This window comes from Rhinoderma darwinii, chromosome 1, assembly GCF_050947455.1.
Source record: "Rhinoderma darwinii isolate aRhiDar2 chromosome 1, aRhiDar2.hap1, whole genome shotgun sequence".
Classification (NCBI taxonomy): domain Eukaryota; kingdom Metazoa; phylum Chordata; class Amphibia; order Anura; family Rhinodermatidae; genus Rhinoderma; species Rhinoderma darwinii.
In genome coordinates, this window is record NC_134687.1 from 157,942,367 (window position 1) to 157,956,463 (window position 14,097).

Consider the following 14,097-nt stretch of genomic DNA (forward strand, 5'->3'; position numbering starts at 1 on the left):
GGAGGGGACTTGTTTTATATATAGTTTAATAGCCCCCTTATTCTCCAAGAATATATATATATATATATATATATATATATATATACACACACACACACACACATACCCACTAGTATATATACACGTATACAGGGTGATTAAAAAAAGATGGTGCAAAATTATAGCCTCGGTATTCATAACCAAGAGAACATAACACAAATTTATTAATATGAAGACACAATATCTATCCTAGTTTTATGTTCAAAGTGATTTCCATTGGTGACACGGCAGATGTCTAGGCCGTAGTCCAGTTCTGTCCAGACGCGTGCCAGCATATCCTCAGATATGGACTCCACTGTTTCAGTGATGCGTTGCCTCAGGTCATTCAGATCCTGTGGCTGGGGGGGGCAGATAGAGTCTTTGATGTAGCCCCACAGAAAGAAGTTTCAGGGTGCTAGATTTGGAGATTATGGAGGCCAGCGCAACACTGGTAAATCGTTGTTTCCGGCTCGGCCGATCGAATGCGTTTCATTTAGGTATCGCCAAACATCCAAATGGAAATGTGGAGGTGCACCATCCTGCTGATAAACTACGTTTGGCAGATCTTCCACTAACTGTGGAATAAGCCATTCCTTTAACATTTCCAGGTAGGAATGGCCAGTGACAGTATCCTTGGCAAAAAAGAAGGCACTGTAGACTTTGGGCCTGCTCATTGCACAGAACACGTTTACTTTGAGTCCCTCATATACTCGTTAAGGACACATGGCTTTTCTGAGCCACAAATTCTAACGTTGTGGCGATTGATCTTCCTACCGAGGTGAAAGGTAGTCTCATCGCTGAACACCAGCCTGACAGCGAATTCATCTTCTTCCAGTTGACCCTGCAAGTCAATGCAAAAGTCACAGCGTTTCGGTTTGTGATCTGGTTTCAGCTCCTCAAGATGTAATCTGTATTATTTACAACGCAGAGGTTTTCGTAAGATTTATTCATTTCTGTTACTTATATAGCGCCAACATATTCCGCAGCGCTGTACAGAGGTCCTCACTTACCGTCCCCATTGGGGCTCACAATCTAAATTCCCTATCGGTATGTTTTTGGGGTGTGGGGGGAAACCGGAGTACCCGGAGGAAACCCACGCAAGCATGGGGAGAACATACAAACTCCATGCAGATATTGTGTAAGATATGTCATACCCTGGTTTGTGGCACCTGTAGTTCCATACTAGTCAGCTTGGTCGATACTACTCCTGTACACGGCTCGAATCCTGCTCACTGTCTCTTCCAAAGTCTTTGGGCAACCTGGACTTTTCCCACACGACTTTTCTTATGTCACACGAAGTACATTTCAAATTTGGCTCTTAAAAATGAAAGTGTAGTGTCCATGGCCACGGGCCGTCGGGTTTACTCACATCCCGACGCCCGCAGCCAAGGATCCGTGAGCGCTGGTCCCCATCTCCTTCCTAGGAGACGCCAGCGCTCACTTCCGCTCCGGTCTGCTGTGTCCCGTAGGGTGCGCGCGCATGCTCGTGCCCGGCCTTAAAGGGCCAGCGCGCGCACAAAGGAAATCGTCATCATCAACTGTCATGATTTCCTGGTCTATAAGAAGGCCCCAAGCCTTCTGATCTTTACCTGAGCGTTGTTAGTTTTCCCAGTCTGTTTTGCAAATGGTCCCTTAGTGTTTCCCGTTCCAGTTGTTACCAGTGCCTTGTTACCTGTTCCTGTATCCCGTGCTATTCTTGTTCCTGTGCCTATTAGTGTCGGAGTCGTGTCTCGTCCTGTGTCATCTGCCACATCCTGAGGAACTCGCCACGTCTGGCGCAACCTGTGGCACCCGTGTCATCCGCCACATTTGGCGTTACCTGCTGCATCCTTCTCCATCTGTACCAGAGCTGCGGCCACTGTCTGAACTATCCAGGTACCCTTGTGCGGGACATTGTATTGATGGGATTTCCTGTAGTTTGGCCAGCTGCCTCCCCGCTACGGCGGTACGGCCTAGTGGGTCCACTAACCAGCTACGTGACAAAAAGCTGTGCTGTGATTGGTTGCTATGGGCACTAAGCCAGTTTTGCTTTGATTTTCAGCCACTGGCCATTTACCACTTTTACTTTAACTACAGGCCTTTACTTTTGCACCATCATTTTTGAATCACCTGTACTTATATATATATATACACACATATATTTATCTCAACATTAACTTAGGCTATATTGTTTGTGCATCATGATTCTTCCCTGAGTCTATACTACCTGTATGTAAAACCACTGTAATATTACGAGTTGTGCCAATTAAATATAGTAAAGTTGAAAAAAGACATAAGTCAATCAAGTTTAACCTATTATCCTGCAGTGACTCAATAGTTAGTTTTAGTAACTTGCACTGTTGTGCTGCAGCACTGGTGTCCTGGGTTCAAAATCCAACCAAGGTGGCAACATCTGCATGCAATTTGTATGTTCTTCCTTTGAGTTCTCTGGGTAGCCTGTTTTCCTACCACACTCCAAAAAACCTTGGACCTAGTGTGTGTTAGATAGGAAAATTAGATTGTGAGCCTCATTGTGAGTGATGATAATCCCTGTACAGCACTGCAAATTGTGTTGGCGCTATATGAGCTATGGGAAATAAATAATACAGAGAAAAGCCAAAGAGTTCCATAGTGGCACTGCTTTTACAGTACAATCTTTTCTTAGCTATAGAATTCTTCTTTTCTCTAGATGTAGTGAATGCCCCCTTGTAATATTTTTGGGCCTGGGTTTAAAAGTTCCTTTATTAGATCACTGTACTTCGGTATATTGATACATATTCATTAGTTCACCCCTAAATTGTTGTTTTTTTTCCAAACTAATTATACTTACTAAATATTCTTTCTGGATACTGCAGTCCACTATTTCCATTACTGATACATCTATGCAGATCACTATATTATTCTGTTTTAGAAAGTATCAATTAAATGTAGTGGTCTGTGGTGACATCCAAGGTTTGTCACATAAAGACATAGACGCAGAACAGCAGAACAAAAAATCACGTATATTTTGCTGATTTATGACATTATATCTGATATGTGTAGAAAAACAGGGTGCTGCATGTGGCAACCAAGCAGATGCTGATTGATAACATCATGACTGTACAATTTAGAACAATCATTTTTCTACACTGCTGGCAGCACAACCATTTCCATAGATATTCATAATGTTTTTACTTTGCTCAGTTAGTTTGATTATGACTTTGCCCCTTTGTCATTGTTCACATTTTTTTTCTTACATCATGGAATCAAAATAGATTTACTGTGGAACTTTCAATGCTAATCAACCTAGAATACGCACAGCTGTCAAATAATAGCTGTTTCTTAATTAAAACATAGGCAATAATTCATTGTTTTACTATTCAAATGCACACACCTTATAAATGGAAGTATAGCTAGTAATGATTATAGTGTGCGTGTGTTTATATATATATATATATATATACACACACACACATATATAATATATATATATACATATATATACGCACACACACACATATATATATATACATACATTTACACAAATATATATATATATATAAATAAACATACATATATATGTACACATACATATACACTACCGTTCAAAAGTTTGTGGTCACCGAGACAATTTTGTGTTTTCCATGAAAACTCACACTTATATTTATTAAATGAGTTGCAAAATGACTAGAAAATATAGTCAGGACATTGACAAAGTTAGAAATAATGATTTTTATTTGAAATAATAATTTTCTCCTTCAAACTTTGCTTTCGTCAAAGAATGCTCCATTTGTAGCAATTACAATATTGCAGACCTTTGGCATTCTAGCTGTTAATTTGCTGAGGTAATCGGGAGAAATTTCACCCCATGCTTCCAGAAGCCCCTCCCACAAGTTGGATTGGCTTGATGGGCACTTCTTGCGTACCATACGGTCAAGCTGCTCCCACAACAGCTCTATGGGGTTGAGATCTGGTGACTGCGCTGGCCACTCCATTACAGATAGAATACCAGCTGCCTGCTTCTTCCCTAAATAGTTCTTGCATAATTTGGAGGTGTGCTTTGGGTCATTGTCCTGTTGTAGGATGAAATTGGCTCCAATCAAGCGCTGTCCACAGGGTATGGCATGGCAAAATGGAGTGATAGCCTTCCTTATTCAAAATCCCTTTTACCTTGTACAAATCTCCCACTTTACCAGCACCAACGCAACCCCAGACCATCACATTACCTCCACCATGCTTGACAGATGGCATCAGGCACTCTTCCAGCATTTTTTCAGTTGTTCTGCGTCTCACAAATGTTCTTCTGTGTGATCCAAACACCTCAAACTTCGATTCGTCTGTCCATGACACTTTTTTCCAATCTTCCTCTGACCAATATCTGCGTGCTTTTGCCAATATTAATCTTTTCCTTTTATTAGCCAGTCTCAGATATGGCTTTTTCTTTGCCACTCTGTCCTGAAGGCCAGCATCCCAGAGTCGCCTCTTCACTGTAGACGTTGACACTGGCGTTTTCCGGGTACTATTTAATGAAGCTGCCAGTTGAGGACCTGTGAGGCGTCTATTTCTCAAACTAGAGACTCTAATGTACTTGTCTTGTTGCTCAGTTGTGCAGCGGGGCCTCCCACTTCTCTTTCTACTCTGGTTAGAGCTTGTGTGTGCTGTCCTCTGAAGGGAGTAGTACACACCGTTGTAGGAAATCTTCCGTTTCTTGGCAATTTCTCGCATGGAATAGCCTTCATTTCTAAGAACAAGAATAGACTGTCGAGTTTCACATGAAAGCTCTCTTTTTCTAGCCATTTTGAGAGTTTAATTGAAAACACAAATGTAATGCTCCAGATTCTCAACTAGCTCAAAGGAAGGTCAGTTTTATAGCTCCTCTAAACAGCAAAACTGTTTACAGCGGTGCTAACATAATTGCACAAGGGTTTTCAAGTGTTTTCTAATCATCCATTAGCCTTCTAACACAGTTAGCAAACACAATGTACCATTAGAAGACTGGAGTGATGGTTGCTGGAAATGGGCCTCTATACACCTATGTAGATATTGCATTAAAAACCAGACGTTTGCAGCTAGAATAGTCATTTCTAGTGTATTTCTGATTAATTTAATGTTATCTTCATTGAAAAAAACTGTGCTTTTCTTGCAAAAATAAGAACATTTCTAAGTGACCCTAAACTTTTGAACTGTAGTGTATGTATATATATATATATATATATATATATATACACAAATATATATATATATATATATATATATATATATAAACATACATATATTTATTTATACATACACACATATATATAAATATATATACACACATATATATATATATATATATATATATATATATATAAACAGTCTGCAGTGGATTTTGCTTTTTTCTGAGTTCATCTGCTGGAGATGTGTCATAACTTTTTCAGTTTTTCTTTTCATGCGCAGTTTGGGGGCACAAATGAATTACTGTGTAACTTATGAATTTTATTTTTTGTCGTGAATATAGAAAACAGCGATTTTCTGCATTGTTTTTTGTTTACCTAGTTATAGGTAGTTTTTTTGTTTTTATGTATTGACAATTACATATTTTATACTTTTTTAGTGGAATTTCTTTATTATAATTTTTATTTTGTTACTTTTTTAATCCCATGAAGGGATAACTTTTTAGAAACTTTATTTTATACTTCTAATGTGTTACCACGCTTGTTAATAGGGTGTGTCCCTACAGAATCTGAGGATAAGGCCACACGGTGCGGTCACAGTGCATTTATGTTGCGTTTTTTCAATAGAAGTCAATGGTGACATTTTGGTTATGGACAGACTGCTGCTATTATATTACAATGTGTTTTTTGTGCAGTTAACTGCATCTTCATAATGTCCGACTGCATGCAGTTAATGACCGCGCTGCCAAAGTTGTTGCTGAACTGCTTGGGTTTTTGCTAACAGTTCTGCAATGCATTGTAATGACCTATATACAGGAAGCACCTAACAAACTTCAACACCGGTGAAAACTATGTCCATCAATTATTTCCTTTAAAAACGCAAAAGAACTGTACCATAAGGGTATGTGCACACGACCTATTTTCAGACGTAATTCAGGCATTTTACGCCTCGAATTACGCCTGAAAAGACGGCTCCAATACGTCTTACGATGTTCTGTTCAGACTAGGTGGAATTTTACGCATTGCTGTCAAAAGACGGCATGTAAAATTACGCCCGCGTCAAAGAAGTGCAGGACACTTCTTGGGACGTTTTTGGAGCTGTTTTTCATTGACTCCAATGAAAAACAGCTCCAATTACGTCTGTAAAAGACGCCGCGAAAAACCCGAGTGCATGCAAAAACGTCTGAAATTCAGGAGCTGTTTTCGCCTGAAAACATCTCCATAATTTCAGACGTATTTTGCGTTTGCGTGTGAACATACCCTTAGAGACAAAAAACGCATACAGTTGACCGGATGCGGTTTTCAAATGCAACAAAACCGCAACAAACCCGCATCAACGACGCACCGTGTGGCCTTACCCTGACACTGTCAGCAATGATTGGACATTGTCAGATAGCTTGTGGCCGGGATCGGATTATCTCCTATAGTGCTGTTATTGCATGGTGTCAGCTGTAATATGCAGCTGACACCTGCGGCGTATGGAGCGGGCTCAACTTGTATTCTTGCTCCTAACCCCCCCTCCACCGGCTATGATATACATTTAAGTCAAATCTTGGTAAGGGGTGAATGGAATTTCCTATAAAATTATTTTAAAAATGGAAATATAAGTCCTTTTTATTTGGAGTTTCTTAATCCAGCAAATTTTTGCTTAGAAACCAGAAGTTTTGTTTGGTTTTTGCCCCTCTCGATTCCAACAGTCATGTCTTTTTTTTTTTTCTTTTTAATGTTGACATAGCTGTATGAAGTTTAGTTTTTTGCAGGATTATTTGTCGTTTTTTAGGTGTTATTTTCTGGTACATATTTCCAATCTCGATAAATAATCTTTAAAATTTGTTGTACGAGTTGTTACGGCCATGCAGATAACAATGGGCTCCTACATTGAAAAATAATTTGGTTCACTTTGGCTCCTAAGTCTACAAATTTTGGAGCCAATTAGTTGGCCGTCAAATTAAAAATCAACATTATCACAAAAAAAAGCACTTAGACTGTGGACTTACCAGGCGGCAGCGATGACACTAGACTGTGGACTGACCGGGCAGCAGCGTTTACATTAGACTATGTACTGACCACCCGCAGCGTTTATACTTCGCTGTGGACACAGTGTAGCACGATTACTTTATGCATTCATATTCTAAAATATCTCTGATGTCCATGTAAGTTACCCTACAGCCTTTTCTATAAAGAAATTTCCCTCCTCCAGTGACAGACAGCTGCATTACGGCTATGAGCAAGAGGCATAGACACACAATTTTTATTTAAGTTTGTGTTACATTGGATTTTTGTTGTTAATCTTTATATCTCTATGTGACAGCAGATTAAGCCCATGCATAATAATATGCATAGACATCTGTTATGGCATACCTAAAGGATACCTATATAACAAGGTAGCTTCTTCCCGTTATTGACACAACGGTCACTTCTGATCACATAGGTTTAAGAGTTAAATAACAGAGCTTGGTGGTTTCTCCTATCTTGGATGCATCCAACCTGTGAAGACGCATGCCCAACTGCTGTGCTCATGCAATCACTGTATACATGTATGTCTATGTTTAACATGGGAGTGGCAATAGCTTCCGTTTTCATTACCCTTGATTTCAATGGTAATGCTTCCGTTGCTAATGGTTTATGTTTGTCTCCGTTCCGTAAGGTTTCAGTTTTTTGGGCGGAAACAATAGTGTAGTCGACTACACTATTGATTCCTTGAAAAAACGGAAACCTTATGGAACGGAGACAAACAGAAACCATTAGCAACGGAAGCAGTACCATTGAAATCAATGGTAATGCAAACGGAAGCTACGGTTTCCGTTGATGGGTTCCGCTGACAGAAAGGTCTCACAGAACCCATCAACAGAAACCGAACGCTGATGTGAACAGGCCTTTACAGAGATATAGGTGTAGAGTGTTTCCAAATATTTTGCTTTGTTGACTATGTATACATTTTTAAATAAAAAATTAATAAAAAGATAACGGGACTGTTTTTATTTTTACTCCTGTCAGTCTTTTCTTTGTTGCATGCACATTTCCGCTGAGGGAATGAAACGAACTTGAGTAGTAAACTAGCAATGATGATTGTTTCTTCCATTGTAAATTGAGTCACTTAAGTCTATGTAATGGATATGAGAAGTAATTTTTGTGTCTCTTATACATCCAGGATGACAGTGATGTGGAATGGAAATTTGCCCGATCGAAGTTATGGCTTTCGTATTTTGATGATGGAAAAACACTCCCTCCTCCATTCAGTGTTGTTCCAAGTCCTAAATCCTTTGTGTATCTTATTATGAGAATTATCAACTTCTTGAAGTGTAGAACAAAAAAACTGAAGAAAGACATTGAAATAGGAATGGGTGACTCCAAATCCAGGGTAAATAGTCATATATCTTTCATTTTCTTTTTTGTCTCCCACTGAAAAAGATTAATTCATCTATCTGAGAGAATTATTTCTTGAATGTAGAATGTGCATTATCTATACAGTACCAAAATTACTTTAAGGCTGAGTTCACACAAAGCGGATACGCGGAGTAAAAGCACGGAGCTCCACAGGGAATTCCGAGCAAAAAAACACACTAATCTGTGGTGCAGTTTTTCCCCCTTAATGTCTGCTGTGGAAAACTGCAGCACTTAGCCCGCCTGCTAGCAGGTCAGCCTCCTGGGATGGGCTGCAGCGGCGGTCACGTGGGATGAAGCGTCATCCCAGGAGACCAGCCCTTGACGTCATCCAGGCCGGCCTCTTGGGATGACGTTTCATCCCATGTGACCGCCGCTACAGCCTGTGATAGGCTGCAGGAAGAAACACAGACTCCTGGGTAAGTATAAGATTTTGCAGCAGAATCGCTGCGAACCCGCCGCAAAAAAACACAATAACTTCTATTTGTTGCGGGTTTATTTCCCCAATTCAATGGGGAAAACCCGCAACAAATAAGCAGTGTTTACGCAAATACAATTGACATGCTGCGGAATAAAATTCTGCATCGCAGGTCAATTTGAGTGTTTTTTCCGCTCAGTATTTATGCAGTGTGTGGATGAGATTTGTTTTATCTAATCCACTTTGCTGCTACTGTATTTGCTGCAGATTTTCCGCCAAGAATTTTGTTGCATAAAATCTTCAGTATTTACGCAACGTGTGAACTGAGCCCCACTACTGACCCAGCCTTTCGCTAACAGGCCATTAAAACACAACTTTTATTAGAGTATAGATGTATAGTGAATAGGTCCAGAATAAAGTGAATTAAAATTGACTGTGTCTGGTGATTAAACTCTATTGACATTCTGTATAGCGGACTAGAATACTAAATGCAGCTAGCAAACTAGGGAGGAGGTCCGGACTGCAATTTCCCAGTCTGGGCTTACACTGACAAGCACACAATCGATTAAAAGCTTAAATGCAACCGCAAAGTCATCAGGAGAATGGGACGCAGGCGTGACCGACGCCTGTGTCCCCTGATGACGCCACAATTTATAAAACCCCTAATAAACAGTCAGTGGTTTGCAAAAATTGTTATCAGAATTGGATAGATGTTTTATTCCAAATATCATACCTGGGTTATAATTTTTTAATGCAAATTTGATCATGGATGCAATCTACTTTAATAGAGAAAGTCGGACGACAAAGTTTTAAATTTAACAGCTTCACGATAGCGATTATTTTTATGTATGAATCATCAAGTCAGTATATTGACAAGCAGTATTAAATAGAACAAGCAACACAAAAGAAAAAGAGAAAACATATAATACTAATGAATAATCTGCAAATACCACAGATAATATAGCACATTTTAATTAATATTTAAATATTATTATTAATAATAATAAATAAGTGTTATGGAGATATTTCCTGAGAACTGACATTCTGATTCAGGATTTTATTCTCAATTAAAACAATGACTACTAATGTTTTTATATAAGATTTTAAAAAAGAATACATAAAAATATAACAGAACAGTTTTTACAAAAATAAATATAGTATATAATCTCAGTCAAAATTATATTTTGAACACATTACATTATAAAGTCGATGTTAGAGATGGTGGTGGGAAGGGGTCTACAAGCACCCCTGTAACATAACAAAGCAGGAGCTGTACAAGTGATGAGAGCACAATAAAGCCAGACAGAGCTCTCTCCTAGGGCTGGGCGATTTTGCAAAAAAATTTAATCTAGATTTTTTTTCAATTTTTTATTTAAGAGTAATACCAAGAGATATTTTAATAAATTATTTTCTTTATATTAATAACTTTTTAATATATTGCAATAATTATTGTACGTAACTTCACAACTTTTAACCTCTGCAAATATTTTTTTTATCAGAAATACAATTGGAAAAATGTATATCTAACTGATTATAACTTCTGTTTTCCCCGGCAGGGAACAGGTTAACAGACTCTATAATCAATTATACACTGTGTGCACTAACATCCCTCTCTGTCCGTCACCACCTCAGCCGGTCTCCGACATTACAGTCGATAGCAGCCTAAATTGCAGCAGGGCCAGGCAGATAGCGCAGAGCGGGCACTCTGGGAGAGATTACATTATAGTGTCTGAAGTCTGAGCAGGACCCTGTTGAGTACTGGCCCCACGATGGGGGTTTAAATAAATTACATTAAGGCCAGATTCACACGACCGTGATTGCACCGTGAAAAACGGTCCGTGTGTCAGCCGGATTTCCCGGCCTGACAACGGTACATGTGAATGGGACTCCTGGCATCATCGTCATTTAGTCTACAGTCACACGACAGTGAAAAAAAATGGCCATTAAAAACTGATCAATTGTCAGTTTTTCATGGCCGTTTTGCATCAGTGTCTCCCCAGGATGGATTTAATTTGTCAGGTTTTTTTTGTCCCAATCCCCTGAAAACACCACAGTACATTAGTGCCCTAATGTCCCTGTAGATAGTGCTCACATAGTGCCACAGTACCCACATAGGGACAGTGCCCATTGTAGCAGTGTGGCTACGAAAGGGCAGGAATTGGGCCCAGAATGTTATATTCAAAAGGAAAGTTACAAGAAAAAAAAGTGTAATTTCTCCTTATTTATTAGGCAAGAAACCTGGAAAAAGGTCTGGGTTGCTGGAGTGGAAGAGAAGTTCTATTCCGTCTTTTGGACAGTCCAGGGTTTGGGCTGCCTTAGGAGTCTCATTAGCTGCCAGCTGTGAAGGCTCCTTTAACAAAGGTGTGATCTATTCACACAAGGCTCTGAGTCTGTGGAAGACAGGCATTGCCAGCCTGTGGGAGTCAAAAGTTCTAGTAAGAACACATGTTTGTTGTGAGGTGCTTGGCAGAAGACCTTTCACCCTGATAGCTAGGGAAGCTGTATGTTTAGATTGAGGCTGGACGGCCAAGGGTTTATTTTGAACTGTTTTGTAAAACCGCCTTTCATGTATGAAGACAATAAAGCTGGTTGCGGCCAGTTTTAAACCAAATCCACTGTGTTGGAGTGAAAATTCTTAAGTGTGCCAACCATCTTACCCTGGAGATGGCGATCCTCTGAGCTAACTTACCCCAAGTTATCACACCACATATAGTGACACAGTGCCCACATACAGTGACATAGTGCCACAATGATTACATATAGTGACAGTGCCCCAGTGCACACATATAGGGACCGTGCCACAGTGCCCACATATAGTGATGGTGCCCACATAGTGCCACCCACAATATAGTGCCCATGTAGATAGTGCCACAACCCCATGCAGTTAGCACCCCCACCCCCATGTAGATCCTACCTCACCCCTCCTTGTAGATCGCAGCACCACACCCTCCCTTGTAGATCGCACCACCACTCCCCCTTGTAGATGGCAGCACCACCACCCCTCCCTTGTAGATCATACCCCCATCTATCGCACCCCCATATGTAGATCGCACACCGACCCACTCCCTTGTAGATCGCACCCCCACCCCCTTGTAGATCGCAGCACCACACCCTCCCTTGTAGATCTCACCACCACTCCCCCTTGTAGATGGCAGCACCACCACCCCTCCCTTGTAGATCATACCCCCACATGTAGACCACACCCCCACCCCCTTCCTTGTAGATAGAGCCACTGTAGCTGCCACTAGGAGGTGAGTCACCGGCCAGAGTTGCCGACGCTTTGGCCGGGGATTCAGATCCTAGTGGGAGCTACAGTGGCGCTATCTACAAGGTGGTGGGGGGAGTTTTGGTGCGATCTGCAAGGGAGGGTAGTGTTTCAATCTGCAAGGGAAGGTGGTGGTGTGATCTGCAAGAGAGGGTGGTGGTGCCATATGCAAGGGAGGGTGGGGGTGTCATCTGCAAGGGAGGGTGGGGGTGCCATCTGCAAGTGGGGTGGGGTGCCATCTACAAGGGGGGTGCCATCTGCAATGTGGGGTGGTGGTGCAATCTGCAATGGGGTGCTATCTACAGCGGGCCGGTATCTACAGGGCGGTGTGGCTATATACCAGGAGTCCCTGCTTCCCCACGGAACTGCTGTTCCGTACTGTATCATTTTGTTCAGAACAGCAGTTCCATGGGGAAGCAGGGACAGAATGGGGTGCAGCTTGTCAGACCAGGTAGGTGTCAAGGCGGAGCTTCCTCCTGCAGCACAATGCGATAGCGCCACTAAAGAATCGATTCAACGATTCTGTTAAAAAACAGGCCTTGAGGGCAAATTAATCAAATTAATTTGATTAATCTCCCAGCCGTACTCCTAGTTCTTCTTAATATTGTTTTGAGATCCTATACAGCATGTCATAAGGATGTCAGGTGACATTATTGATGGATAGGCAGTACAGCATTTAACGGGGACCCAAGCACTCCAAGCTGTATTTGTGTGCTTCAGATGTGGCATCGAATTTACACACAAATGACACCTTGAACTTTACTAAAAGTGCAGAATAAAAATTGTATAAATGAGAAGATTAGATAAGCTGGAGAGAAGAATGTGAAAGAATCACATTAACCCCTTAGTGACCAAGCTTGTTTGGACCTTAATGACCAAGCCAAATTTGTCAAATCTGGTATGTGTGACTTTATCAGAGAATAACTCTGTGAAAGTTTTGAATATCCAAGTAATTCTGACATTGTTTTTTCGTCACATGTTGTACTTTATTTTAGTGGTAAAAGTAGACTGATACGATTTGCGGAAATAACTTAAAAAATAGAAAAATTGAAGAAATTTTGTAAAAATTATCATTTTTCCCTATTTTTAACTGCAATATGTCACATATGTACACATATACTGTACAATTTTTTTTATTAAATATATATTTCTATCTCTTTACTCCATTTTGGCAGCACTTTTGAAAAAAAAAATAATTTTTGAGCAATTTAGAAGACTTACAAGTTAAGTAATAATTTTATAAATTTTGTAGTACATTTTGTTTTCCTGCACCAAGCCAGGTTTTCATAGGCTCATAGGTGTCAGAATGGTGGAAACCCCCACAAGTGACCCCATTTTGAAAACTAGACCCCTTAAGGTATTTATTAAGGGGTGTTGTAAGTATTTTGACCCCACAGTTTTTTTGTAAGAATTCATGCAAAGCAGGCATAAAAAAATAAAAAATCACTTTTTTCATAAAAGTATCACTTTGAAGACCGATTTCTGTGTAAAGCGAGCATAAGAATGAAGAAACACACCCCAAAATCTATCACCCTGTTTCTCCTGTTTTCAAAAATGCCCCCATTGTGACTCTAATGCATTGCCTGGACACACAGCAGGGCTTGAAAGGAAGGGAGCACCCAGAGGCTTTCAGGACTCATATTTTGCTTGAAAATGTTTTAGGCCCCACTGTATATTTGGAGAGGTTTTAAATTACCAGAACGATAGAAACTCCCCATAAACGACCCCATTTAGAAAACTAGACCCCTTAAGGTATTTATCTAGGGGTGTAGTGAGTATTTTTACCCCACAGTTTTTTGCTAAATTTAATGCATAGCAGGTGAAAAAAAATAAAAAATCACTTTTTTCATAAAAGTATCACTTTGAAGACCGATTTCTGTGTAAAGCGACTATAAGAA

At 40.2% G+C, this 14,097-nt stretch overlaps 1 protein-coding gene across 1 annotated transcript in view; it reads left to right on the forward strand.

Moving 5' to 3' along the window:
- TRPC3 (transient receptor potential cation channel subfamily C member 3) overlaps positions 1 to 14,097 on the forward strand; it is a 346,804-nt gene that overhangs the window by 319,721 nt on the left and 12,986 nt on the right. The window contains exon 9 of the mRNA XM_075860495.1: positions 8,284 to 8,493. Within this exon, the coding sequence (XP_075716610.1) occupies positions 8,284 to 8,493 (210 nt within the window). The remainder of the gene's footprint in view (positions 1 to 8,283; positions 8,494 to 14,097) is intronic.